We start from the raw sequence: 25,089 nt of genomic DNA, 5'->3' as shown, positions 1-25,089 counted from the left end.
GCAACTATCAATCAATCAATCAAATATACTTTATTGTCTGAAGAACTACATCTTGTAGACAAAGTCATAAATAATAAGATACAAAAATGTACATAAAAAAAACAAACAGTTTAAACAAAATACAATAAACATAAGCTAAAAATGTGAAATACACTGAGATATTCAGCTGGAAATAACAAGACAGATATAAAAGTTAAGATTCAAGTGAATCGTCAAGATACTCCTGAACTGAATAATAGGCCCTATCAACAAGTAGCATTCTAACTGCTTTTTTGAATTTGTTAAGCACTATAATTTCTTTCATTCGGGCTGGTAAGTGATTAAACAGTTTGATCAACAGGAGACTCTGCAGCTTTCACTGCAAGGCAACTATCAATCAATCAATCAATCAAATATACTTTATTGTCTGAAAAACTACATCTTGTAGACAAAGTCATAAATAATAAGATACAAAAATCTACATAAAAAAACAAACAGTTTAAACAAAATACAATAAACATAAGCTAAAAATGTGAAATACACTGAGATATTCAGGTGGAAATAACAAGACAGAAATAAAAGTTAAGATTCAAGTAAATCGTCAAGATACTCCTGAACTGAATAATAGGCCCTATCAACAAGTAGCATTTTAACTGCTTTTTTGAATTTGTTAAGCACTATAATTTCCTTAATTCGGGCTGGTAAGTGATTAAACAGTTTGATCCCGTTGAATATAACTGAATCCCTAACAAGGGAACTCGCAGGAATAGGCAGATCTATGTTACTATTGTGGCTACGAGTATTATATGAGGAAGGGGGAGATGCACAAGAATAACTTTTTTTTATCAAGCATATTGATTCCAAGATAAACAGGGCTGCTACTGTTAAAATACCGTGAGCTATGAAAAGAGGCTTGCATGGATCCCTGGGAGCTGCTTTGCACATATATCAGACAGCCCTTTTTTGGAGCACAAAAATCATTTGAAATAAATCTCTAAAACAGACTCCCCAGAAGGCAATTACATATTTAATATGGGGATCTATTAAAGCGAAATAAGCTGTTCTTGAATGGGAGTGGCCTAGTTCTCTAGAAATCACTCTTAGTGCATAGCAACCTGAGGCAAGCTTCTTGCTTAAGTTTATTGTGTGATTTTTAAATTTCAGTTTATCATCAATGTTCAACCCTAGAAATTTATAATTATGTACCCTGTCTAAGATTTTGTCACCAAGGCAGATCTCAGGTAAGTTACAGTGGAAGGTAAGTATGCTAGTTATATTGATATTGAATGATAACTTATTGCAGTCCAGTCGGTAGTTTCCCAGAAATATCCTACTCCGTGCCCATAATATAAAAAATATATATTTGAATCATTTCCTCGTTTAATGAATTATTTAGAGCAAATTTGTCAGTGAAATGGATTCTTGCCAGTATAAATCTCTTCATATATTTTCATATTACCAAATTGATTGAATGACTTTGAGCAGAATTCACATTGAAATGGCTTTTCGACAGTATGAATTTTTTCACGTTTTTTCAACTTGCTAACTTGACTATATTACTTTAGGCAATTTCCACATTGAAATGGTTTTTCACCGGTATGAATCATTTCGTGTTTTTCCAAACCACTACTTCGATTGAATGACTTCGAACAGATTTTACATTGAAATGGTTTTTCGTGTGAATTCTTTCATGATATTGATTTAATTCAAATGGTTTTTCACCTGTATGAATTTTTAAATGATTCAATTGACTCAGTGACTTTCAGCAAATTTTACATTGAAATAGTTTCTCACCAGTATGAATTTTACATTAGAAAGGCTTGCCGCCAGTATGAATCTTTTCATGTACTTTCAAACAACTAATTTGATTCAATGACTTTGAGTAGATTTTACATTTGATTTTTCGCCAGTACGAGACTTTTTGTATTTTCATATTAAAACTAATTGATACAGTTTACTGTATGATTTTCACTATAAAGGGTTTTACAAAAACCGCGGTTATGCTTTCTCAAGCATAAATTAAAACTGTTCAATTTATGCTTGAGAAAGCTATTGTATAGCGAAACATGTGTCGGGGTTTTTGTAAAACCCTTAGTGAAAATCATACAGTATCAATTAATTAGTATTAATTAGTTTCAATATGGATTTTCATCAAGTATCGGCCAATTCTATTCAAATATTTTCATATATTACCAAATTGATTGAATGACTTAAATGGTTTTTCTTCAGTAAGAATTTTTTCGTGATTTTTCAAAATAGAACATTGATTGACCGACTTTGAACAAATTTTATATTGAAATGGTTTTTTGCCAGGATGAGTATTTGTCATGCCTTTTCAAAATACTAATTTGATTGAATGACTTCGAACAGATTTTACATTGAAATGGTTATTCACCGGAATGAGTCTTTTGGTGTCTTTTCAAACTACTACATTGATTGAATGATTTCAAACAGATTTTACATTGAAATGGTTTTTCACCAGTATGAATCATTTCGTGTTTTTTCAAAATACTACAATGATTGAATGACTTCAAACAGGTTTTACATTGAAATGGTTTTTTACCGGTATGAATCATTACATGATTTCTCAAACTACAACGTTGATTGAATGACTTCGAACAGATTTTACATTCAAATGGTTTTTCACTGGTATGAATCACTTCGTGTTTTTTCAAACTACTACTTTGACTGAATGACTGCGAACATATTTTGCATTGAAATGGTTTTTCACCGGAATGAATCCTTTCGTGTTTTTTCAAACTACCACATTGATTGAATGACTTCAAACAGATTTTACATTGAAATGGTTTTTCACCGGTATGAATCATTTCGTGTTTTTCCAAACCACTACTTCGATTGAATGACTTCGAACAGATTTTACATTTAAATGGTTTTTCACCAGTATGAATTATTGTGTGAGTTTTCAAACTACTACATTGATTGAATGACTTCGAACAGTTTTTACATTTGAATGGTTTTTCACCGGTATGAATCCTTACGTGTTTTTTCAAACTACAACGTTGATTGAATGACTTTGAACAGATTTTACATTGAAATGGTTTTTCACCGGTATGAATCCTTTCATGTGTTTTCAAACTACTACAAGCACTGAATGACTTCGAACAGATTTTACATTGAAATGGTTTTTCACCAGTATGAATCCATTCGTGTTTTTTCAAATTACTACAATCAATGAAAGACTTCGAACAGAATTTACATTTAAATGGTTTTTCACCGGTATGAACCATTTCGTGTTTTTTCAAACAATTACTTCGATTAAATGACTTCGAACAGATTTTACATTTAAATGGTTTTTCACCAGTATGAATCATGCCGTGATTTCTCAAACTACTACGATGGCTGAATGACTTCAAACATATTTTACATTTGAATTTTTCACCAGTATGAATAATTTCGTGAATTCTCAAAACACTACGACGATTGTATGACTTCGAACAGATTTTACATTTAAATGGTTTTTCACTGGTATGAATAATTTCGTGTTTTTTCAAAGAATTATTTTGATTGAATGACTTCGAACAGATTTTACATTTAAATGGTTTTTCACTGGTATGAATCATTTCGTGTATTTTCAAACTACTATTTTGATAGAATGACTTCGAACAGATTTCACATTTGAATGATTTTTCACCAGTATGAATCAATTCGTGATTTCTCAAAATACTACTTTGACTGAATGACTTCAAACAGATTTTACATTGAAATGGTTTTTCACCGGTATGAATTCTTTCATGTTGTTTCAAATGACTACACTGATTGAATGATTTTGAACAGATTTGACATTTAAATGGTTTTTCACCGGTATGAATCATTTCGTGTTTTTTCAAACAATTACTTTGATTGAATGACTTCGAACAGATTTTACATTGAAATGGTTTTCCACCGGTATGAATCCTTGTGTGTTTTTTCAAACTACTACATTGATTGAATGACTTCGAGCAAAATCTACATTGAAATAGTTTCTCGCCAGTATAAATCTTTTCATGTATTTTCAAATTACCAGATAGATTGAATGACTTTGAGCAGATTTTACACTGAAATTTTCTTGAGGCAATATTATTTTTTGAATCATTCCTTCCAATAAAAGATTTTGTGCAAATTTCATGATGAACTGGGGGTTTTTCTGTAGACTTCTTTACAACAGATTTCACAATAGTTCTTTCATTCAATTTTTTTGAGAAAACTTCATTTTCCCCATGAATTATACTTTCTCCAAATGAATTCAAATAGTATCCAGACCTAAATACTTCAATGGATAATTCTTTTTCACATGACGCTGATGACGTGTTTTCACTGATAACCTCTTTCTTACTAGCAATAGTTTCTTCCAGGGGTTTTGTAAAAAGGATTCCACAATCTGTAAAAAATAGTTACATTACATAATTACATATATGATGGGTCACGAAAACAAAACAGCGAAGCAAAATTAAATAAATTATTTGAAATGCCTCAAAAATAAACATCAATTTTCAATGGTAGACTTTGTGTACTCATCAGAATTCGTCTTTTTTTTTCAAGGACAAACACGAACACTACGGGAAAATGCCTAAGGCGCTCTAAGAGCAGTGCCTGTGCAAAAGTAGTGATTTGCGTTGGATTTCAATCGCTGGAGATTAAATACATTTGGGAAATCCTTCGCAGGAAAATTATTCCACATCAAAGCAGTTCTCCAAATGAAAGAAGTCGTCGCGTATTTCTGGTAGAATTAGAATTAAATGTGTCAAGTCACTTTAACATCTCCCGTAAAGGTATCTAAGAGAGACAATTCCCCAGTCTTTTTTGGATGTTCCAGACTATTAAGGTTGCAAGTGATATTCTCGTCTCCAATGAGGCGTATGGCTCTTTTCTGGATGGAACAAAAATTTAGCAAGGTCAAAAACAATTATATAACTCAAATTGATTTTTTCACTACTTTCACATTATTTCCACTCCTTCACATAGCTAAGAAAACTAGTAACACTGTCAAATGATGTTTTTCAAGAAATAAATATTGTCTCAGGGAATCACGATGTAATTCATTCTTTACAAAATTATCCTTTAAATGAATCAGAGGTGCAAAGCACACTAAAAATATTAAAAAATCAAAAGTCTACTGGATTGGAGGGGTTGTCAATAGGAACAATAAAAAAAATCGATGTAGTGATTACCTACCCCTTTGACTTATTTATTTAATCAGTCTTTTTTGCAAGGATACTTTCCCGAAGAATTGAAAAAGGCATTAGTAATAACCAGTTTCAAAAAAGGTGATCGCTCGGTAGAAGAAAATTATAGGCAAATCTCTTTGCCATGCTCACTGGCTAAATTATTTGAAAAATTAGTTGCAAACAGTATTACTAATTATTTGGAGGAAAATAATATACTGTGCGAAGATGAACATGGATTCAGAAAGAGTAAATCAATTGAAATTGCAACATATCACTTACTGAATTATATCTACAAAGAAGTGGATTCGAATAATTTTGTAATGTCTTCATTTTTTTCATCTAACAAAAACGTTTGACACAGTGTCTCCTGAATTTCTAATCACAAAAGTAACCCAACGTAGTTTCCCGAATAACTTGTTGAAATGGATTGAATCTTACCTCAAAGGGCGTACCATGTCTGTAAAATGTGAAAATGTTAGATCAAGGTGCAATGATGTTAAGCTTGGAGTGCTTTTTTTGTTGTATGCAAATGATTTGTCAGAATATCTGAATGATTTCCACCTTACTACATTTGCGGATGATACCACTATCACAGTTACAGGCGGAAATATTGATATACAGCTTAGTAAAGTAAAATGCATAATCAATTTTTAGCTCCTGATGTCAGCGAAACAGATTAATATTTAACTCCACAAAAACTGTAATACTAAATTTCTATAACAGGAAAAATAATGTTCCAGATGACCTACAAGTTATTGAGGAAATAAAGATTAGTAGTGAAGTAAAATTTTTAGGAACTTACTTGGATGAAAGCTTTTCATGGGATCTGCAAATAAAAGATGACTGCAAGAAATTAAACAAGGCATTCTTTGCTTTAAGGCAAATGAAATCATGCATGAATACAGCAGGTCTACTAGAAATCTATTTTGCTATGACATATTCACATATATCGCTCAATATCATACCATGGGGTTGCAGTAATGAATTCATCAAAATATTCGTAGCGCAAAAGCGCATAGTTAGACTAATTTTCAGCATTGAACACCGAGACAGCTGTAAACCAGTATTCATCCATATACATTCTCAGATGTATTGGATTTGCTAGATCTAACATCCATGAACTAGAAACAAATGCAACAGTGTACAGTTGTTGTTTTGCGTATTCCAAGTCATAAAACAACGAAATATAAAAAGTCTCCTTTACCAGAGTAGATCAAACAAATTAGCTCTGATAACATGTTTTATTGCTCTTGCAAAAATGTTACTATAGTTGTGATGTATTCCTGTATGATGATTTCCGATGTGCAACGATTTTGCTTATTTTTTTTCACTTACTGTTATTTAGTCCTATCTTCGACACTCGTTCCATATTTTTCTGGGCAATTTATATACACGAATATTGTAAGTTATTTGGTGACACTAGTTTTTCATCTAATTATGGATGTATGGAAAAGGTGCAAGTATTTCACAACATATTTGTGATTCTTGATTAGTAGTTTAATATTAATCAATGATATTATCAGTTATTGTAGCTTAATTCAACAGCTCAGATACAACTTTCCGCAAAACTTTGGAACTTTTTTTTTGTTAGCATTTTATTATGAGATTTTCACCAAACTGTTTCACAAAATGCAACACATGTTTCGCTATACAATAGATTCTTCAGGCGTGTATATACTAACAAAATCTACATAATGAATGCTTTACATATATTTTTACAATTTGTATTACCTGAATTTCAAGTACCTGATTAATTTTGAAAATGTATACCTGAGTTTGAGAATAAATCAATTAACATTAACACCAGAAAAGAAAGTGCACTAACTCATTTGAATAATCATGTAATGAATGAAATTACCTGAGCTTATGTATCAGCGTAAAATTATTTGACGCTAGAGAAAGCTATTGTATAGTGAAACACGTGTCGCGGTTTTTATGAAACCCTGTATAGTGAAAATTATACAAAGAAGTATATTAGTTACTTTCAAAAACTACACCTCATGATTTGGAACCCTTCTTTCCACTTTTTGTTGACACAAATGCTACTGCATTCTCTTCTGTAACTTCTTTGAATCTGACCATTATTAGTAGCCTTGAGGTGAGTTTAGTTAATGTCTTTTCACTTTTGGGTGTTGTATCCCAGGCTGAGTCGAAGTATTTATAACTTTCTGGTAACGTTGAAATGATCTTGAAGAATAATTTCTTCATTATTATCTTGGCACAAACTTTTTAGTCTGTATGCCAGTCTTTTAACTTTTTTTATATGTCCCATAAAGCATAAGCTTTGAGAATAATTGTTAATTGAAACTTCCATATCTGGTAAGATTCATTATATATTAGTTTTTCGAAGTTATAGCGTCGTCCTGAGCTGCAGTAGCCATTGTGTTTTTAGTGGTCACTGTTTTTTATTTTTATGATTGCTTACTTTTTTTACTTTCTGCTTTTAACTGAAGGGTGTCTGGGCCCATAACCGGTTTGGTTTTAACTTTTGAATAGACACAACTTCAAAATGTGATTGGTTTTATTAAAAATGAAATGAAACAGAATAAGCAATCAAACCTTGACTGTCGGCCATACAATACAACTTCATATTTCTGTATCCATGTTGCCACAGTGCTCAAAAACAAAAACTTATTTCTCTGCTTCTTCACATCTATTGAAATATGACAAAACACAAATTAACTTGAAACGTTTTCCAGGCAGATATTTTTCATATAATTTGTAAACGAGGCTGTATTTAAGTTTTTTATATCTTCTGGTAGTTTGTTAAATAAAATAGGACCAAAATAATTTTTCGAAAAACGGCAGTGATTTAGTCTTGTGAATTCAATTTTAATCTGTTGTGCTTGTCTGGTGTTATGTGAATGAAAATCGTTTTGATTCAGGTATAAGTGAATAGTGAATAGAACATAAGGATAATTCAACAGCAGTTGACATAAAACTAAGGGCAATTTGTGAAAGGGTTGTGTTTTTGGTACAAAAAGTCTTAGTACAACAGTATGTTTCTTTTAATGATTATTAGTGCACCAACTACACCCAGAACCACAACCACTCTACAAATTTTTTATCAACACTGACGGTAACAACATCTATGTGATTGACCACTTGAGAATGCCTAGAATAGTACCAAGTTACATAAAATGAGCCTACGGAATGCCACATTTGTTATGAGTGTATGCAAATCACACAAATATGTGTCACGTCACTAGTCTTCTGCCTGCATTGACCAGTATCAAAAATTCTCAAGACAACTACAGAAATTAAAAATGAGACAAGGACTAGGATGTCCAAATTGGCCTCTACTAAAATGAAAGTTACCTGAGCCAAAGTTAAGTGGTTTCAAATCATAAGGCATATCTTCTCCATGCATATTAGCATCCTTCTGGTACAGACAGTAACAACAGGATTTCAAACTTTCAGTGTTGAAGAAATTCTCTAGACTAGGCAAAACTCCCCGCACACCTCACAATAAGAGCCTTCTTTTACTTCTTCTGCACACTGTTCAGATTTCAGGTCATGATGAACAATAGTTATTTCATCTTCACCTTTGATTTTTTCTGGCACAAACTCCTGTTTCGAGAGATTTACTTGGAGTGTTTCATCTTCCCCCTCCTCTTTGATTGGTCTTCCATATCCACAGTTATCAGTGGCCATTATCAATTTTCAAGAAATATATGGGGGCACCGTGATTCTGTTTTTGAAGAAATAACTGTATAACTTAGATGGTCTCAACGAAACGATAAAGGACATGACAACGGTGACAGGTGACAAAAGGCAGCTGGAATTCGAGTATCTGTGTGTTGTCATAAACAATGTTGCCACAGCTCCCCGTACGGGTAGTTTTACCCCTCTTGAACTCAATTTCACCCTCGCGCTCTCTCAAATAAATCTACCACGCTAAAGAATGTGAAATGAAAATTGAAAAAAATTGACAAATATTTGAGGTTTGATTTCGAATCTTGCGCGATACACCAGCCGAGTACCCTTGGCAACGTTGGGTAGACTGAGTGTCTGACGCCGCTGGTGGTGGATCCTTGGGTTGTGTTTTACAACGTTAGTTCCGATATTCTATGACCGAGTTACATTATGTGAATGTGGATCCACCCCGGTTCTACTCCGCTCCCTTCCTAAAGTATACCTCGATGAAAAAATAGCTTGTGGCAACACTGGTCCTAATTAACTGTCATTTGATAGAGAAAAGATGTGAGAACCGCAGAGCAGAGATAATAAGGTTCATTGTCTAGATACGTCTATCGGAAATATTAGAAATAAGTAGAGATGTACCGACTAGTCGGCAAAGCCAACTATCTGGTCACTATATCATAGTCGGCGACTAATCGGCAAAGGGCGCCGACTATCGGGCTTCCTACTTTATATGTCTTTTATCAATAAAATATTTACAGTGGTTAGGTCAGGTCCAAAGTGAGAGGGTCTGTTCGACTCTCTACTGCACCTTTTCACACTCGACCAAATAAATCCAGCTTCTTAACGAACCCGATTAGTTTGTATAGTATGGTGAGTGGTCTTTCAGGTCAGATAGAGTACGGCTCTGCCGAACTCTAAAAATCTGATTCGGTCCCCAGCAGGGCAGGCACAAAGTATATGCTCTGCTGTTTCATCGTTAATGAGGTAGTCGGATAGTCAAGGTACAAGATTCTCAACTTGATACCCGCGACAACATTCCTATATGAGGGTTTTTGGAAGTCAGCTACACCTGACGATGTCTTAGATTCAACCGTGCAGGGCTTTTCGCCTCTGGATTTGGTAAATCTTCAGTTGAGCGCAAACGTTTGCTAACCTGCTCATGGGGGGTTTGTTCCTCCACCTGAGACAGATTCTGCGTACACCGCTCAAGAATTTGGTCGTTCCATGCGGTACCACGCTCTTGAGGAGACAACTCAGTCGTTTCCTAGCTGCACCACCAAACCTTTTTTTTTTAGGTTCAGTTATTGGATCAGGAGTTGGAAAGTTGAACAAATCCCATTAATTTGATTGATTTAGAAGTAATGTGATCAATATGACCTTTAAAGGTTACTTTGCAATCGAACAACACTCCCAAGTCACGAACGCTGTTAGTCAATGTTAGATTAATGATTTTGATTTTATATGGATATACAATAGGTTTCACAGCTCTTGTAAATGTTATTTGATACAAAAAGAATGAAGAGTATTGGACCTATATGCGTTCCTTGAGGGACACCAGATGTTACAGGTGTGATGTTATGGAACCAGCATATTTAACATACTGAATTTTATTACCCAAATAATTCTTTATCCATTTTGACACGTTAGCATTCATGACTAAAGCTAGGAGCTTAGACCTGAGAAGATCATGATTTACCATGTCAAAGGCTTTAGAGAAATCAGTATAAATAGAGTCAACTTGGTGTTTTTCCTCTAGAGGTTATTCAAAAGAAAGTGTTGATAAAAGCAATAAATTCGTAGTGGTGGATCTACCAGATATAAAGCCATGTTGGTGTTCATTTATTATGTTTTTTGTATCGAATGTCAGTTTTTTTAGTTATCAAACAATCCAGCAACTTCGGAATCTTCGATTGCTTGCTCACTGGACGGTAGTTTTTAATATTTTCTCTATCGCCAGAGTTGTGGATTAGAGTTAAAAAACTTTGCTTCCAGAATTCAGGGAAGATTCCCATAGATAAAGAAAGATTAAATAATGTTTGTAAGGGTTTTTCTAGAGTGAATATGCATTTTTTTTTAAATTGCAGAGGAATTCCATCATGGGGTTATCATGAATTGGTTGATTATTTCTGCTGTTTCAATATAGTAGTTGGAAACATGTAAATTTTCTGTGGATTTGTGCCGAATTTGAAAAACCTTTTCGTCCGAATTTAATTAACAAACTGAGTAATATTGAAATAAGATGGCGTGTCCATGTTGTCCTTATAGTTAAAAAAATTCTCAACATTAACTGCCTAATAAAATCAAACCAAAAAGACAGTAACGTGCATATATGATTTTTTATAACCATACATAACCTTATCAAACCAAAGTGATAATTGTTACAAACAAATGTCATTTTGTTATATTTTTATAACTTATATTTGTTAATTGTAGGTAAATTATGATATGAAAATACTTGAGTGTCTGCCCTATCTGGCAGCAATTGATTTCTTTTTGTTTCGTATATTTTACCAGCCTCTGAGGGTAGCTGCTCACTATAAAAAGAACTTGCGTAGCAACAGAGGTACATTGACCTACTCGTCCTTCTGACCAGCATCAATCCTAAGGGGAAGAGAGCCAGGCTCCAACCTGTTTAAAATCAAGATGGCTGTTGACAAAGGTACACTTTGGCGATGCGGACATTTCAGGATACCTTGAACTATTGCTGCTCCACCACTGAAATGGGTCATCATTTCGCTTAATCACCGGTATAGCACAATAAGACTGCAGTTCATGAGCCGCTCTTGACTTGCCGTCTTGATGCTCTGCTATTTTTCTAGATGCAAATTTTTGGTAGCTTCACCAAAAATGCCTGTCTGTTGCTGTTTCTATATTATCATCGTCGAAGAAGGGACTCTGTGGCTAATCTTTGCCAAAAAAGTAGCCAGGGTAAAGACTTTTTTATGCTCCACATCAAACCTACTCTTCAAATAATTTTCAAGCAGACCTTTCATTTCCATGGTTGTTGTTTTTCATCAAATGGCTTCAGCAATTCAATGCTTTTTCCTTGTATTTTCCACTCATCAGTAGACAAATTTTCGAAATTCACCGATGTTTCAGCCAGGTATAAAGAAACTTTTCAACAATAAAGGGGTCCAAGTAATCACACCAGGGATATTTTATATTCATCTTGAGACTACTAAACATCCACAGTATGAATGTTTATTTGTTCCAAATTCCTACGTAGGGTGCTGAATTCATATTGATAGTGAACATAACTTATCTATCGCCTTGTATGCAGTATTTCATTTCCAAATTTTATGAAAAGTATACGGTGGATTGTATTAAAAATTATATAACATACTGGGTGTTTTGAATGCGACTCTAATTTATTGATTTTTGGAATTGATTCATTTATTTTGAGCCCAATAATCTATATAAGTCAGCATGAACAACAGCCTTTACAAGGATACTATTTATGTGATCGACAGGAGACTCTGCAGCTTTCACTGCAAAGCAACTAGTTGTGCTGTTTTCAACTTTATCACCTTGGAGAAAATATTTCAATATATACCACAAAGGCAGTGCAATCGGTAGTTATCCAAATATGCTACTCCATGCCCATGATATAAAAAATACATATTTGAATTATTTCCTCATTTAATGAATGACTTAGATCAAATTTGTCACTGAAATGGCTTCTTGCCAGTATGAATCTTTTCATGTATTTTCATATTACTCGATTGATTGAATGACTTTAAGCAGAATTCACATTGAAATGGCTTTTCGCCAGTATGAATTTTTTCATGTTTTTTCAAATTGCTAACTTGATTAAATGACTTTAGACAATTTTTACATTGAAATGGTTTCTCGCCAGTATGAGTCTTTTCATGATTTTTCAAATAAATTTTTTGAATAAAAGATTTAGAACAGATTTTACACTGAAATGGCTTTACGCCAGTATGAATCATTTCATGCATTCTCAAAGAACTAGATTGATTGAATGACTTCGAACATATTTTACATTGAAATGGTTTTTCACCAGTATGAATTCTCTCATGATTTCTCAAATTACTACAATCATTGAATGACTTTAAACATATTTTACATTGAAATGGTTTTTCACCAGTATGAATTCTCTCATGATTTTTTAAATTACTACAATGATTGAATGACTTTGAGCAAATTTTACACTGAAATCGCTTTTTGCCAGTACGAATTTTCTCATGTACTTTCAAATTACCTAATAGATTGAATGAATCTGTGCAGATTCTAGACTGAAATGGTTTTGAGTCAATATGATTATTCAAATCACTACTTCCAATGAACAATTTTGTGCAAACTTTATGATGAACTGGGTATTCTTCTGTAGTCTTGTTTTCAACACATTCCTCATCAATTCTTTCATTAGAATTTTTTGAAAAAACTTCATTTTTTTCATGAATTCTACTCTCTCCAAATGAATTCGAATAGTATCCAGAACTGAATATTTCAACGGCAAATGCTTTTTCACATGACGTTGATGACGTGTTTTCACTGGTAACCTCTTTCTTAATAACTATTGTTTCTTCCGGGGGTTTTGAAGAAAAGATTCCACAATCTGTAAAAAATAGTTTCATTTTGAAATTACATTCATGATGAGTCATGAAAACAAAACAAAGAAACAAAATTAAATTCATCACTTGAAATCCCTCAGAATTCAACATCAATTTTCAAAAGTACAGATTGTGTATTTGTCACAATTTGTCTATGATAAATTAGCAAGTACTTATTCAAACTTTTCTTCGGTAAGAGTTCAACTTTATTCAATACAACCAAGAATGATGTGTCATAGTATAGATCATCATATGGAATTTTAATTGTATGTTTGTATGTTTTTGTGACTGATAATATTTGTAAATGTAAGATATTTTTACTGCTTTTATTGACTTGTTCTATATCACACGTGATCTTACAGGATGAATAAATTATTGTATTTTATTGTATATAGTAAATGATATTGGTACATCAATTATTTGCAAAAACAATTATATGACTCAAACTGGTAGGTAAGTATACAACATTGATTTTATCACTACTTTCACATTATTTCCACTTCCTCATAGCCTTAAAACTACTATTTTTAATTTATGAACATGTAAATACTTTTCTCTCAGTATACTATGTGGATATGGATAAATAATTTTACACAGGTGGAATTTAATCATGACTTTGGAATATGACTCATTATTCAACATTTATTTGTATATTGTATTGTAAGCTATTCGGTGATCTTAGCTTTTCATCTAATTATGTATGCATGAGAAAGATGCAGGTATTTTACAACAGATTTGTGAATATTAAAAAAAGTTCTACCCATTTGGCCAATATAGTGTCTGTCTTAATTTTAGTTTCAAAAAAGTTCAGTGCCTATGTTTTCATAAAAAAAATTATGTGGGGTTTATCATCATTGTTTTATCGTACGCCCTGAATTGTTACCTTGAAAGTTCCCGAATAATTGCTGGTGGTTTGGAATAAATATAATTCGTATGAGGCGTTCTCGATTAGCATTGGGTGGTTGACATTAAAATAAGAGCAATTCGTGAAGAGGTTGTGTTTTTGGTACAAATAGTAGTATAACAGTTTGTTCTTTTTACAGATTAAACGCAACGACTCTACTAATCGCAGTGAGTTTTATATCAACACTGATGGTGCAACATCTATGTGATCGACCAATCGACAATACCTAGAGTAGTAGTCACACAAAATGAGACTACGGGAAGCCACATCCCTACTAATATCATAAATGCAAACGTAAGTTTGTTTGATATGGTTTCACTCAACATCTACTCGACCGATCATCATGAAATTTTGTACACGTTCTTGGTGGTATTAGAAGTATTATTTATTGAAAAAAATTATATTTAATACTTGTTAATAAAAAATATTGTAACTTTCAGTGTGAAATGGTCTGTCACGAAACTCAATGTGACAAACCAAATCCTACGCAGGCGATGCCGTAGGTAATAGTTAGTTTGTTATAATTGTATACAAATCACACAAATGTGTATGTATGTTATGTCACTAGTCTTCTGCCAGCATCAATCAGTATCAAAAATTCTCAAGACAACTACAGATACTAAAATTGAGACAAGGACTAGAATGTCAAAATCGGCCTCTATCAAAATAAATGTTACCTGAGGTAAAGTTAGGTGGTTTCAAATCATTAGTCACACCTTCTCCATGATTAGCATCGTTCTGGTATTGACAATTACAACAGGATTTCACACTGTCAGGGTTGAAGAAATTCTCTAGACTGAGCAAATCACCCCCACACCCCTCACAATAAAAACCTTCTTTTACATCTTCGGCACACTGTTCAGATTTCAGGTCATGCTGAACAATACTCATTTCATCTTCATCTTTGATTTTCTCTGGCCCAAACTCATTTTTCGAGAGATTTACTTGGAGAGTTTCATCTTTCCCCTCCTCTTTAATTGGTCTTCCATATCCACAGTCACTGGTGGCCATTATCAATTTTCAAGATATATATGAGAATATGAGGGCACGGTGCAACGATTATGTCCATAATCGTTGGGCACGGTGGATCTGATTTTGATTTTGAAACAATAACTTTATAACCTAACTAACTTCTTCTTCTTCTTTTTCCATTAATGGCTTCAGCTGCCAGGGCTATCCAGCCAGGGGTTCCAGGATCATGTTGCTACTACAAGTGGAGCCCACACTAAAGTGGATCTGAGTTGGACCCAAACCCCACTTGGTTTTGCGCTATAACAAAGTTCGACTGTAGTTTGAGGTCAGTTAACAAGCAATGTCCGTCTGCATTAGAGTGTAAGCACTAATGTGAGGTGATGCACTACGGTTACGTGTATGGACACTACGGTTACGTGTATGGACACTACGATCAGGTCTTGATTGGCGAAGCACTGCATGCACACAAGTATTAGTTCTGTCTTGATCACTACAGCTTTATGTTGGATGCAATCAGGAATTTGGATATGGTTTGTATGTTAGATGGTGATATATGTTTGAAAAATATATCGTGGAAGGTAAGAGGCTGAATGGTTGAAGGAGGGATGCTAAGAGAGGCATGCAGTATTTGTATATTATGAGAATTATTAGGGCAGGCAAAGAATATATGTAGGAGAGTCTGTATTTCCCCACATTCGCAGCGGTCGTCATCAACTATCTTAATTTTGTGGAGATGCGCTTTATTGAGGGAATGAGTGCTCCTAATTCTGCACATATTGACGATTTCTTTACGAGAACAAGTAGCCAGATCCTTGAACCATGGAGTTTTGTAAGGTTGTGGTACGGAGGAAAAGTAAAGTTTGGCTTTGAATTGTCCGTCCTCGCTATATTGATTGATCCAGTCTATCCAAATATTATGTTTCAATAATGCTTGAAACTCTCTATAGTCTGCTTGAGGGTGATTAGAGAGTGGATGATTTCTTCCAATATTGGCTAAAGTATCGGCTATATCATTACCCTTGATGTTGGAATGACTAGGAATCCATGCCAAATGTATGCTGAATCCCTTTGCGACGGCTCTGTATATCAGTTGTCTTGTACGTAATGAAAGGTAATCACTGTTTGCCGATATAGTTGACCGGGAGATTTTTGCCAGGGCGCTTTTTGAGTCGCTAAAAATGACTGCGTGTTTGAGATCGTTGTCCACAATATATTGTATTGCTTCTTGGATGGCTGTTATTTCAGCTGAGCATATTGAAAAGAAAGAGGGTAATCGTCCAGAATGGTTTAGGTTGTGTGAAAAAACTCCAATGCCAACATTACCGCGTTCGTCTTTAGATCCATCGGTGAAAAAATATGTGTGATTGGCAAATTGTTGCTGGGCGAGTCTGAGAAAATCCTGGTGGTTGTCATTCTCTTTGGAGAGGTTCATTTCATGGTGGGGAATTGGGAATATTTGACCATGTAAACTATAACGGTAACAAGGAAAATTGGGAAGCAACATAATATCTGGGATGTGGGGTATTAATCTGATATATGCAGTAAGGATGGGGGGAAGACAATTGAGCCGCCAATATGTAGGATATTGAATATATGTATCATGCAACTCCATAACGGAATGAATATTAGGATTCACGTAAGATAACAATTTAGAAATGAATCTCACTCCCAACCAATTTCGCCTGTGAGCAAGAGGCATCTCTGAGCTTTCCGATAGTAGTATTGTAGTGGGTGTTGATCTCATTAAACCCAAGGCTACGCGTAATGCTTGATATTGTACTTTATCGAGCTGGTACAAAACTGTTTTTGAGCATCTGCCAAAAAATATGCTGCCGCTGTCAAGATGTGGGCGAACTAGAGCTTTATATAGTAGGATCAAGGTAGAAGGAGCGGCCCCCCACCACGTCCGACATAGAGTTCTCATTAGATTTATTCCATTTTGTGCTTTTGCACAAATCATATTAATATGTGGGCGCCATGATAACTGATGATGAAAAATTATGCCTAGGTATTTTACCTCTTGTGACCACGGAATAGGTTTGTTGTTGATGAGTATATGATAGCGGACATCGGGCATGTGTTTATTGATGAAAGAAATTGCTTGGCACTTATTGATGGAAAGATATAGCCCATAATCTTCCAGAAAGTTATGAATTCTCTCCAGAGACACATTGAGATCATGTATAAGTTTTCGAGTATCTGTACCGACGTTTATCAATGCTAGATCATCAGCATACCCAAATAAAGATACCTGGTCTTCTACTAAATGTTTCATGGGATCGCTATAAATATTGAAAAGGATAGGACTGATTGGCGATCCTTGTGGGAGACCTCGGTTAGCAGATTCAGGCCCTATTATGCGCCCTGTGATTGGATCTTGGATGCTAATTTGTCGATTAGTAAAGATATGCCCGATCAATGTAGCGAGATCATGTGGAATTGTACACTGAGCCAATCGTTCCAACAGTTTGGGTATGAGAACGTGATCGTAAGCTGCCTTGATGTCTAGCAAGACCATTACCACGTTATTACCTGATGCTAAATTTGATGCAATGATAGAGTAAATTCCAATGAGATTCTCAGTAGTGCCTCTACCTCGTCGAAAGCCTGACTGTAGCGGATTTAGCAAATTGAGATGTTCCATGTGCCAATCCAATCTGTTTTTTATCATGAGTTCTAAAAGTTTACCAGGACAAGATGTGAGGGTAATGGGTCTCCAACCCGACTCTGTCGATATATCCTTGCCAGGTTTTGGAATAAGGCAGAGTAATTGCCGTTTCCACTCCATTGGGATGGTAATGGAACCATTCAGGAGTTTGTTGAAAATATTCAGAAGACTCGCAAATCCGTTCTGCGGTAAATGCTGCAACATACTGTAAGTTATGAGATCCAGACCCGGTGCGGTGTCCCGTTTGTACCGAAGGGCGGCATGCAATTCATCTATGTTGAATGGTATACTAGGTTGGATATGAGGGTTTTCCATGGGAGTAATGCTGTAAAGGAGTGGTTGGGTTAAAGATTGGAGCATAACTTCAGCAATGTCGTTGTTTAGTGGAGGATTTCGTCGGGATGGCTGTCTGGAATTGGCAAATTTTCGAACTGAAGACCATACCCTAGAAATAGGAGTATCAGGTGAAAGTTGTGTACAAAACATTTGAAAGTTTTGTTTCTTTTTCTCTCGTAACAGCTTTCTAGTGGATGCTCTTACCTTACGTACATTGATATAATTTTGCATATGAGGATGGTCTTTGTATTCTCGAAATGCGAGTTTCCTTGCTGTAATTGCTGCTGTGCAATCAGCGTCCCACCAGTGATGTTGAGGTTTTTTTCCTATAGCCGGAGATTTTTTTGGTATTGCTGAATCAGCAGCGTCTAAAACCATGGCAGCCAGATCTTCGTAAGGTATATCCCCACTATGTATTTGGTTGAGTAGCTGTTGCTCATATCGAAACCAATCAGCTTTCTTAGTGTTGAACGTTTGCCGGTGTTGAGTTGTATTTGATTGTGAGTTTCTTGGATCATTCAGACAACATAAAAAAGGGAGTACGATCCAGTCTATACTGTGTGATAGTTGTGGTGAACACATGGCAATGTCGGGAGCACTTGCATTAATACCTGGAGCAGTCAGTCGTGTAGGGGTACCATCGTTTAGTATGACTAAGCCATGTTCCTCAACAAGTTCCAGCAACTGGGAACCTTGTCTGTTTGAGATGCCAGAGCCCCATGCTGGGTGTTGTGTATTCATATCCCCAATGATCAGTAGTGGTCCTGGATATGTGTTCACAAGGTTGTTTAGAGTATGTGAAAAGTATGGGGTTTCTCTCGGAACATATATGCTAATAAGCATCATATGTTTCATTTCAATACCTACTACTTGTATATTATCATGCATCGGAATATTGCTGAAGTCGATACTGTTACAAGGGATGTGGTTTTTAATAAAAATTGCGACTCCGCCTCGTCCGTCCTCTCTGTCCCATCTTATGTGATTGAAACCCCTCAATTTGGTGCAGTAGTGTGGTTGTAGGAAAGTTTCATTGAGTGCTATGATATCCACCGCGTGATCACGAATGTATGACACCAATAAGTCATGATTTTGGTAATAACTACGTATGTTCCAATGAAGAATCTTTAAAGCCATTAATTAACAATTGTTTATTGAGATAGGTTTTGAAATAGCGTTTTATTGGTATCACAATCCAGCTGCTCAATAAGTGCGTCAAGTATTTGTGGTTTGGAAAAAACCTAACGTTGATATTAGTTATATGAGTGTTAGAGATCAGAGTGCCATGCACTCCCCAATCGGACGCTTCCGACAACTGATTATTTATACATAATATCAAATATAAAGCGATCGCTAAAAATATTAACTTGTGAATTATGTAATACCCTGGTAGGATATCTGTCGATTGAAGGGTATGTCCAACACAGGGGTAGAAATCCCATTCTTTAGGTTTGATCAGCCAGGGAATTAAATCCCTCAAGTGTCGCGAATCGTGGCATTTATAACTTTCTAACGTTGCCATCGAATCTGAGTTAAAAAAACAAGAAGAAGACGAGAATGTTTTCCTCTCCTTAACCCTAATATATATTGAAAATGTTGAAATATCACCAATGTTGACAGCGGCAGTTATGGTTGTAATATTTGTTTTGTTTTTATAATAATTATAATAAATTAACATAATATAAGTACTGTGTTCATAATTACTATTTGTACGTTTTGTTATTGTATGTAAGCTTCCCAAAAAAATCTTTGATAACTTGATTTTGTTGAAAAGTGTGATTTGATTCGTCTCTAATCTCAGAAGGGATGTTTGGTATCACAGAAATACTGGCAGTTCCATTGGAGGAATCTGAGGTATTAACCCCAAGTGGGGATGTAGTTTCCAAGGGAGTGGTATTGTGATAAAAGGAACTATTGTAGATTTGAGAATTTACAGGCGTATGATGTGATTGAGGAAGTAATAGGTTTCGATGAGCTACTTCGTCATATCCTGGCTTTTCTATTGGAGACGGTCTCCTGCGTTTTGTCTGTGTTGTTATTCTGGCGTAAGAGTTTTCACTGTTGTTTTTATGGGCTATAGAAGGAAAGTTATGACTACTACGCTGGAAGGATCGTGGACCTTCTCTTCGTTTCAATGGAGGATATACTTGTGCTGCTTCATAGTAAGACATATTCTTATGTGCCATTAGTTCATTAATTAAACCCTGCCTTTCAAATTCCTTACAATTTTTCTTGTCGTTGGCTAAATGTTGTCCATCACAAAAGATGCATTTGATAGGAGCCGAACAATTACTGTTATGGTTCTCTCCGCAACGAAGACATCGTGCTGCACTTCGGCAGTTCTTGGCTGGGTGGCCAAAACGAAGGCAGTTTTGACATTGACGGATAGGCGGTATGTATGCCTCGACTCGTGTAGAATATTTAAAAATATTTACATCATGTGGCAGTGTGTTACCTTGAAAAGTAACTAGCATAGTTGTGGATGGCACATATGATACTTCTCCATCAATTGTAATTTTCCTATTGAATCGATGAGCCTCAATGATTTTTAGGGAGGATTTACCAAATTCAATAACATCTTCTGCATCAATTGATAGGCCCACGTCTCGAATGATACCCTTAATTGTTATGAAGCGTTGAGGTATGTATGCTGCATAGCCTTTCGAAAGAATCGTTGAATTGGTTAACAATTCATTTGCATCTTGTGGATTAGAAAACTGTACTCCAATTCGGTTATTACCCTTTTTGGTAAAGCTTATTATATTTTTAATATTCGCTTGGTGAAATATTTTGCCCAAATCCATGGGATGTAATGAGGTTCCTTGCTTTTTCTCAACCATAACCAGGAAAGGTCCAAAATCAGTGTTGGTGTAGGTAATCTTCCTTTGTAGCTTTCGATACAATTCATTAATTTGGGTAAGCATAGTTTGGTCATTTTTAAATTGTTCTGATAGAATACTGAGTTCGGAGTATAATTTTTCTATTGCCTGGGACTGTGCAGGGGACATTTGGTGCAAGGATTTAATAAATGTTTGAGAGGAAGGGGATAGAAGATTATTTAATATTAGGTTTGTATTATCTATTGTCATGTTTGCATCTGAGGAATGGCCCCCAGGGGGACCGGGGGATTCGTCCCCCATCGACTGTTAAGACTACACACAGCTAAGCAAGTGAAAGTTTTGCAACTTAAAGCACCAATAGAATTAATATAGAAAGTTTGACTCACTAATGTTTTGTAGGGTCGCACTCACACAAAATTAGCTTAGTGATTGATAAAAAACACCAATTTCCACACTAACTTTTAAATTCACCTCGTTTCCCACGTGGTTCTCGCTTTCTTTTACAGAATTTGAAACCTAACTAACGTCTAAACACAAGTGGCACAAGTCTAATGCCAATTCTTCTTCTTCTTCCATTGGATGTTCTCAGACGACGACAGTTGATAGTTCGATGACGGCCATGACGGGTTTCTGTGATTTGTCGAAAATCTTTTTCCACACAGGTCATTACCACCAAATGAAATTTGCTATGTCTACTTGATCGAAATAAATCAAGCAAACCGACTCTATATGGAGTAATAATAAGACATAGAGTTATCATGCCTATACGGTGCCTATACCAATACAATACATGTGTTTTGAAACGAGTATCGTACTATCCTTTTCTGTACAACTTACAGCGCGGAGGGTAATGAGAAGTTATGGAGAGTTTATTTACATTTGAAGTAAGTGGGACCATAGTTGATAATCGGAGGGATATTATATATTTATAAAATAAATTATTTCAGGTGAAAACATATTCTGTTCAAATAATTCCTAGATGAAATTTTACTTATTATTTATTAATGATTATGGAAATGAAGCCAGTTTTTCTACCACCTACTAGATTTTTCTTTATGTATGGCTTTATAATAAAGCGCATGGTTTACTGGGTTGAAATTAAATTATTCCAAATGAACTAATTCGCCATACATCTGGCGTGTCTTTCAAAGTTGAAAGACACGCCAGATGAAGCCATTGTATGGCGAAACACGTGTTGCGTTTCTGTAAAACAATTTAGTGAAAATCTCACAATAAAGTGTTTTTGGAATACGTTAGTTATGGATTTTCATCAAGTATCGGCCGATTCCATCATATATAATGAAAACTGTTTTTTTTATAGAGCAGGGGGGAAATATGAGAATTGAGAACCGTACAACCTTAGAGCAGAGATAGTGAAGTTCGTCACCTCACATTTCGAATAACAGCAAACCTCCAAACAATAAACATAATTATATGTTCATCTGATTAGAAAATGCAAACTTTTCAACAATATACGATATTCTATGTGTATCATGAGACTATTGTATATTTACAATATGAATGTTTATATGTTGCAAATTTCTATATGGGGTGCTAAATTAATAGATTTCATATTGAACAAAACTTTTTAATGGTCCTGTATACAGTATTTCCATTATAAATTTTAAGAAAAGTAGACAATTATATAACATACCGAGTATTTTGTATGCGACTGTATTAATTTTTGGAAGTGAACAATTTATTTTGAATGGTCTTTTTAATGGTCCTGTATACAGTATTTCCATTATAAATTTTAAGAAAAGTAGACAATTATATAACATACCGAGTATTTTGTATGCGACTGTATTAATTTTTGGAAGTGAACAATTTATTTTGAAACCAATAACTTATATATAAGTCAGCATGAACAGCCTTTACGGGGATACTATCTATGTGATTGACAGGAGACTGCAGCTTTTACTGCAAGGCAACTAGTTGTGCTGTTTTTGGGCTCTTTATAGTTTTCAAGAGCCTATACTAGGCTTATACTCCCAACGTAAAATAATGTACAGGTTAGTACTACTTATATTCTAGTGATCTTTTTATTTGATTACTTAAAAAAGGGCTGTCAAAAATTATAAATGATACATAGCTTTCAAGATATGTGAGAACCAATTCATCTCATGACCCCCTCAGTCACTTGAGACATTATTCACTTCTATAGAAAATATTTTGAGATTCTTCAACCCCGTATGTTTCCAGACCTCTTTCCATGGTATTTTTTTTCATTTTAAGAGATCTGCTTCGGAGGCCATTTGAATATATCAACCAATTGAGAAGAGTAATTGGAGTCCAAGTGAAAATATTTTTCTTGAGAATTTGACTATCTTTTTGACTTGATTCAGTATCTACGATGAATGGATATATTCAATTTGTTAGTAGTCGAGATGAAATATGTTTGGAAAATCATATGAAACAAACGAAAGTTTATTTTTAACAGAGTTGTTATTGTAAATAACTGATCAGTTCCTATGGAAACATGAAATTATTTCTACTTAAAATACTAGACAGATGTATATTCAATCCTTGAATGTCAGCTGATAGAGTGTATGACCAGACATACCGAGACCAATTATTGTCAAAGCTATCGTTACTTGGTAAAGTGCCTTGTCACCAAAACCTTTTTTAAGGAAAACAGGCTCTCCGTTGTCCATCTGAAATTACAGTAATATTATTATTACAGTGGGGAAACTAATAAATAATTACACTTATATTGCAGGTCATAATCAATTAATTTCCAATTTGGGAGACAAACAGATGAAACCCCCATACATTAAAAAAAAAAAACTTGTTACCCAAAGGAATACCGAGGATGGAGAACCAAGTGTCCACACTAACGTTCACCTACTGATGATTATAATTTTAAAAATTCAATGATGAAGATACATTTTAGAACTTCTTTATAAACCACATTGAGACATGGAAAAAACATGGAGAATACCTTGATATTTGTTGAACTATTCACAGATCAAAGGACAAAATATCCTTAGAATAGTCCCTTGAATTTTTGCTGCATGTTTAATAAACACTCTGTATACCCCAATTTTTTATTCAATCAACTCTGTTAATTGATCTGTTATAGGGATGCATCTTTCTCACTAATTATTTCAGAAAAATGATTTATTACATAAATGTCTCTTGAAAAAAAAGCCAATTTTGAAAGACTTTTAAGTGATCTATTGTCACTCACATCATATTCACTTATGTGATTATATAATTTTGATTTATTCGCAAACATCTTCCTTCAACTCACTGCACTATGGGCCAGTAATAAAAAAAAGAAACTACAGAGGGACCAAAGTTGACCACTGAAGAGTATCCAAAGGTTAAATTATTATACCTGACTTCAATTATTACTAATTTACAAAATCTGTAATTTTTACTTGTTCTCCATTCAGTGCATATGGTTCGGAAAAACTATAAGCTAAATTATTATTAAATAAAGATCTTGCAGAGACAGGGGGGCATCTTACTGCAGTTTACTGATTAATTGGACACTTCTGAATACTAACCTGAAAATGCTTTTGCATAGATTGGATTTGGTTTGATTTACCAATGATTACATCAGTAGAGGCTGGTCTTGCGAACTGTCTTTGGCAAGCCCTGGCCAAATGAAGCATCATCTGAAAAAAAAAGGTCGACTAGAATTGAGAGATGTAGTTGTGGATTTTCCAAACATTAGTATTATACTGCTCCTAGGCGGACAAAATATATTTTTGAAACTGTTCAGTACTCACCACGGATTTGTTCATTTTAATTAAGAAAATTTGATTTTTTTTCAAATTTAATGCAAAAAGAAAAGGTGTGACACGAAAAGTATTAAACTTATGCAACAAATTTCATTATCGATTGCCAACTATTCGAGAATTTGACCTCTGTCACCAATAAAATATCCCTAAAATTTAGGGTCCCAGTTGGAATGTCATTCGTAACCGTGGCTCTATTCCGGCTACGGAATTAACTGAAACGAATGTGGGTAGATACAATATATAACTCCTTATTGGAC

At 34.7% G+C, this 25,089-nt stretch overlaps 2 protein-coding genes and 1 long non-coding RNA gene across 5 annotated transcripts; 1 reads left to right on the top strand and 2 right to left on the bottom strand.

Annotated features, from left to right (window-relative positions):
• Positions 1–1,734: 1,734 nt before the first annotated feature.
• LOC111513955 (uncharacterized) lies at positions 1,735–21,627 on the bottom strand. 3 transcript variants are annotated; one of them, XM_074176443.1, is made up of 4 exons: positions 21,470–21,627; positions 14,945–15,536; positions 13,012–13,368; positions 1,735–4,357 (listed from the first exon to the last, which is right to left on the bottom strand). In XM_074176443.1, the coding sequence occupies exons 2-4, from the start codon at positions 15,276–15,278 to the stop codon at positions 2,367–2,369; spliced, it is 2,682 nt and encodes an 893-aa protein (XP_074032544.1). In that variant the 5' UTR covers positions 15,279–15,536; positions 21,470–21,627; the 3' UTR covers positions 1,735–2,366. The 3 variants fall into 3 exon arrangements, with proteins under 3 accessions (XP_074032544.1, XP_074032545.1, XP_074032546.1); XM_074176445.1 differs by lacking the exon at positions 21,470–21,627 and adding an exon at positions 5,424–5,601 and having other exon boundaries at positions 4,221–4,357; positions 14,945–15,294; XM_074176444.1 differs by lacking the exon at positions 21,470–21,627 and having other exon boundaries at positions 14,984–15,287.
• A 45-nt stretch (positions 21,628–21,672) lies between these two features.
• LOC111513946 (uncharacterized) lies at positions 21,673–24,120 on the top strand. The gene is made up of 3 exons (XR_002723286.2): positions 21,673–21,967; positions 22,405–23,095; positions 23,803–24,120. It is a non-coding gene; the product is annotated as an uncharacterized lncRNA (long non-coding RNA).
• LOC111513944 (Cytochrome c oxidase subunit 7A-like) lies at positions 23,495–24,980 on the bottom strand. Its single transcript, XM_023170169.2, has 3 exons — positions 24,821–24,980; positions 24,596–24,706; positions 23,495–23,737 (listed from the first exon to the last, which is right to left on the bottom strand). The coding sequence occupies exons 1-3, from the start codon at positions 24,833–24,835 to the stop codon at positions 23,603–23,605; spliced, it is 261 nt and encodes an 86-aa protein (XP_023025937.1). The 5' UTR covers positions 24,836–24,980; the 3' UTR covers positions 23,495–23,602.
• Between the last annotated feature and the right edge of the window lie 109 nt (positions 24,981–25,089).

Source organism: Leptinotarsa decemlineata, unplaced genomic scaffold, assembly GCF_025532065.1.
Source record: "Leptinotarsa decemlineata unplaced genomic scaffold, Ldec_3_MD MMD2_tig00001719_RagTag_RagTag, whole genome shotgun sequence".
NCBI lineage: Eukaryota > Metazoa > Arthropoda > Insecta > Coleoptera > Chrysomelidae > Leptinotarsa > Leptinotarsa decemlineata.
The sequence above is the reverse complement of the archived record's forward strand: the minus strand, read 5'-3'. Positions and strand labels throughout refer to the sequence as shown.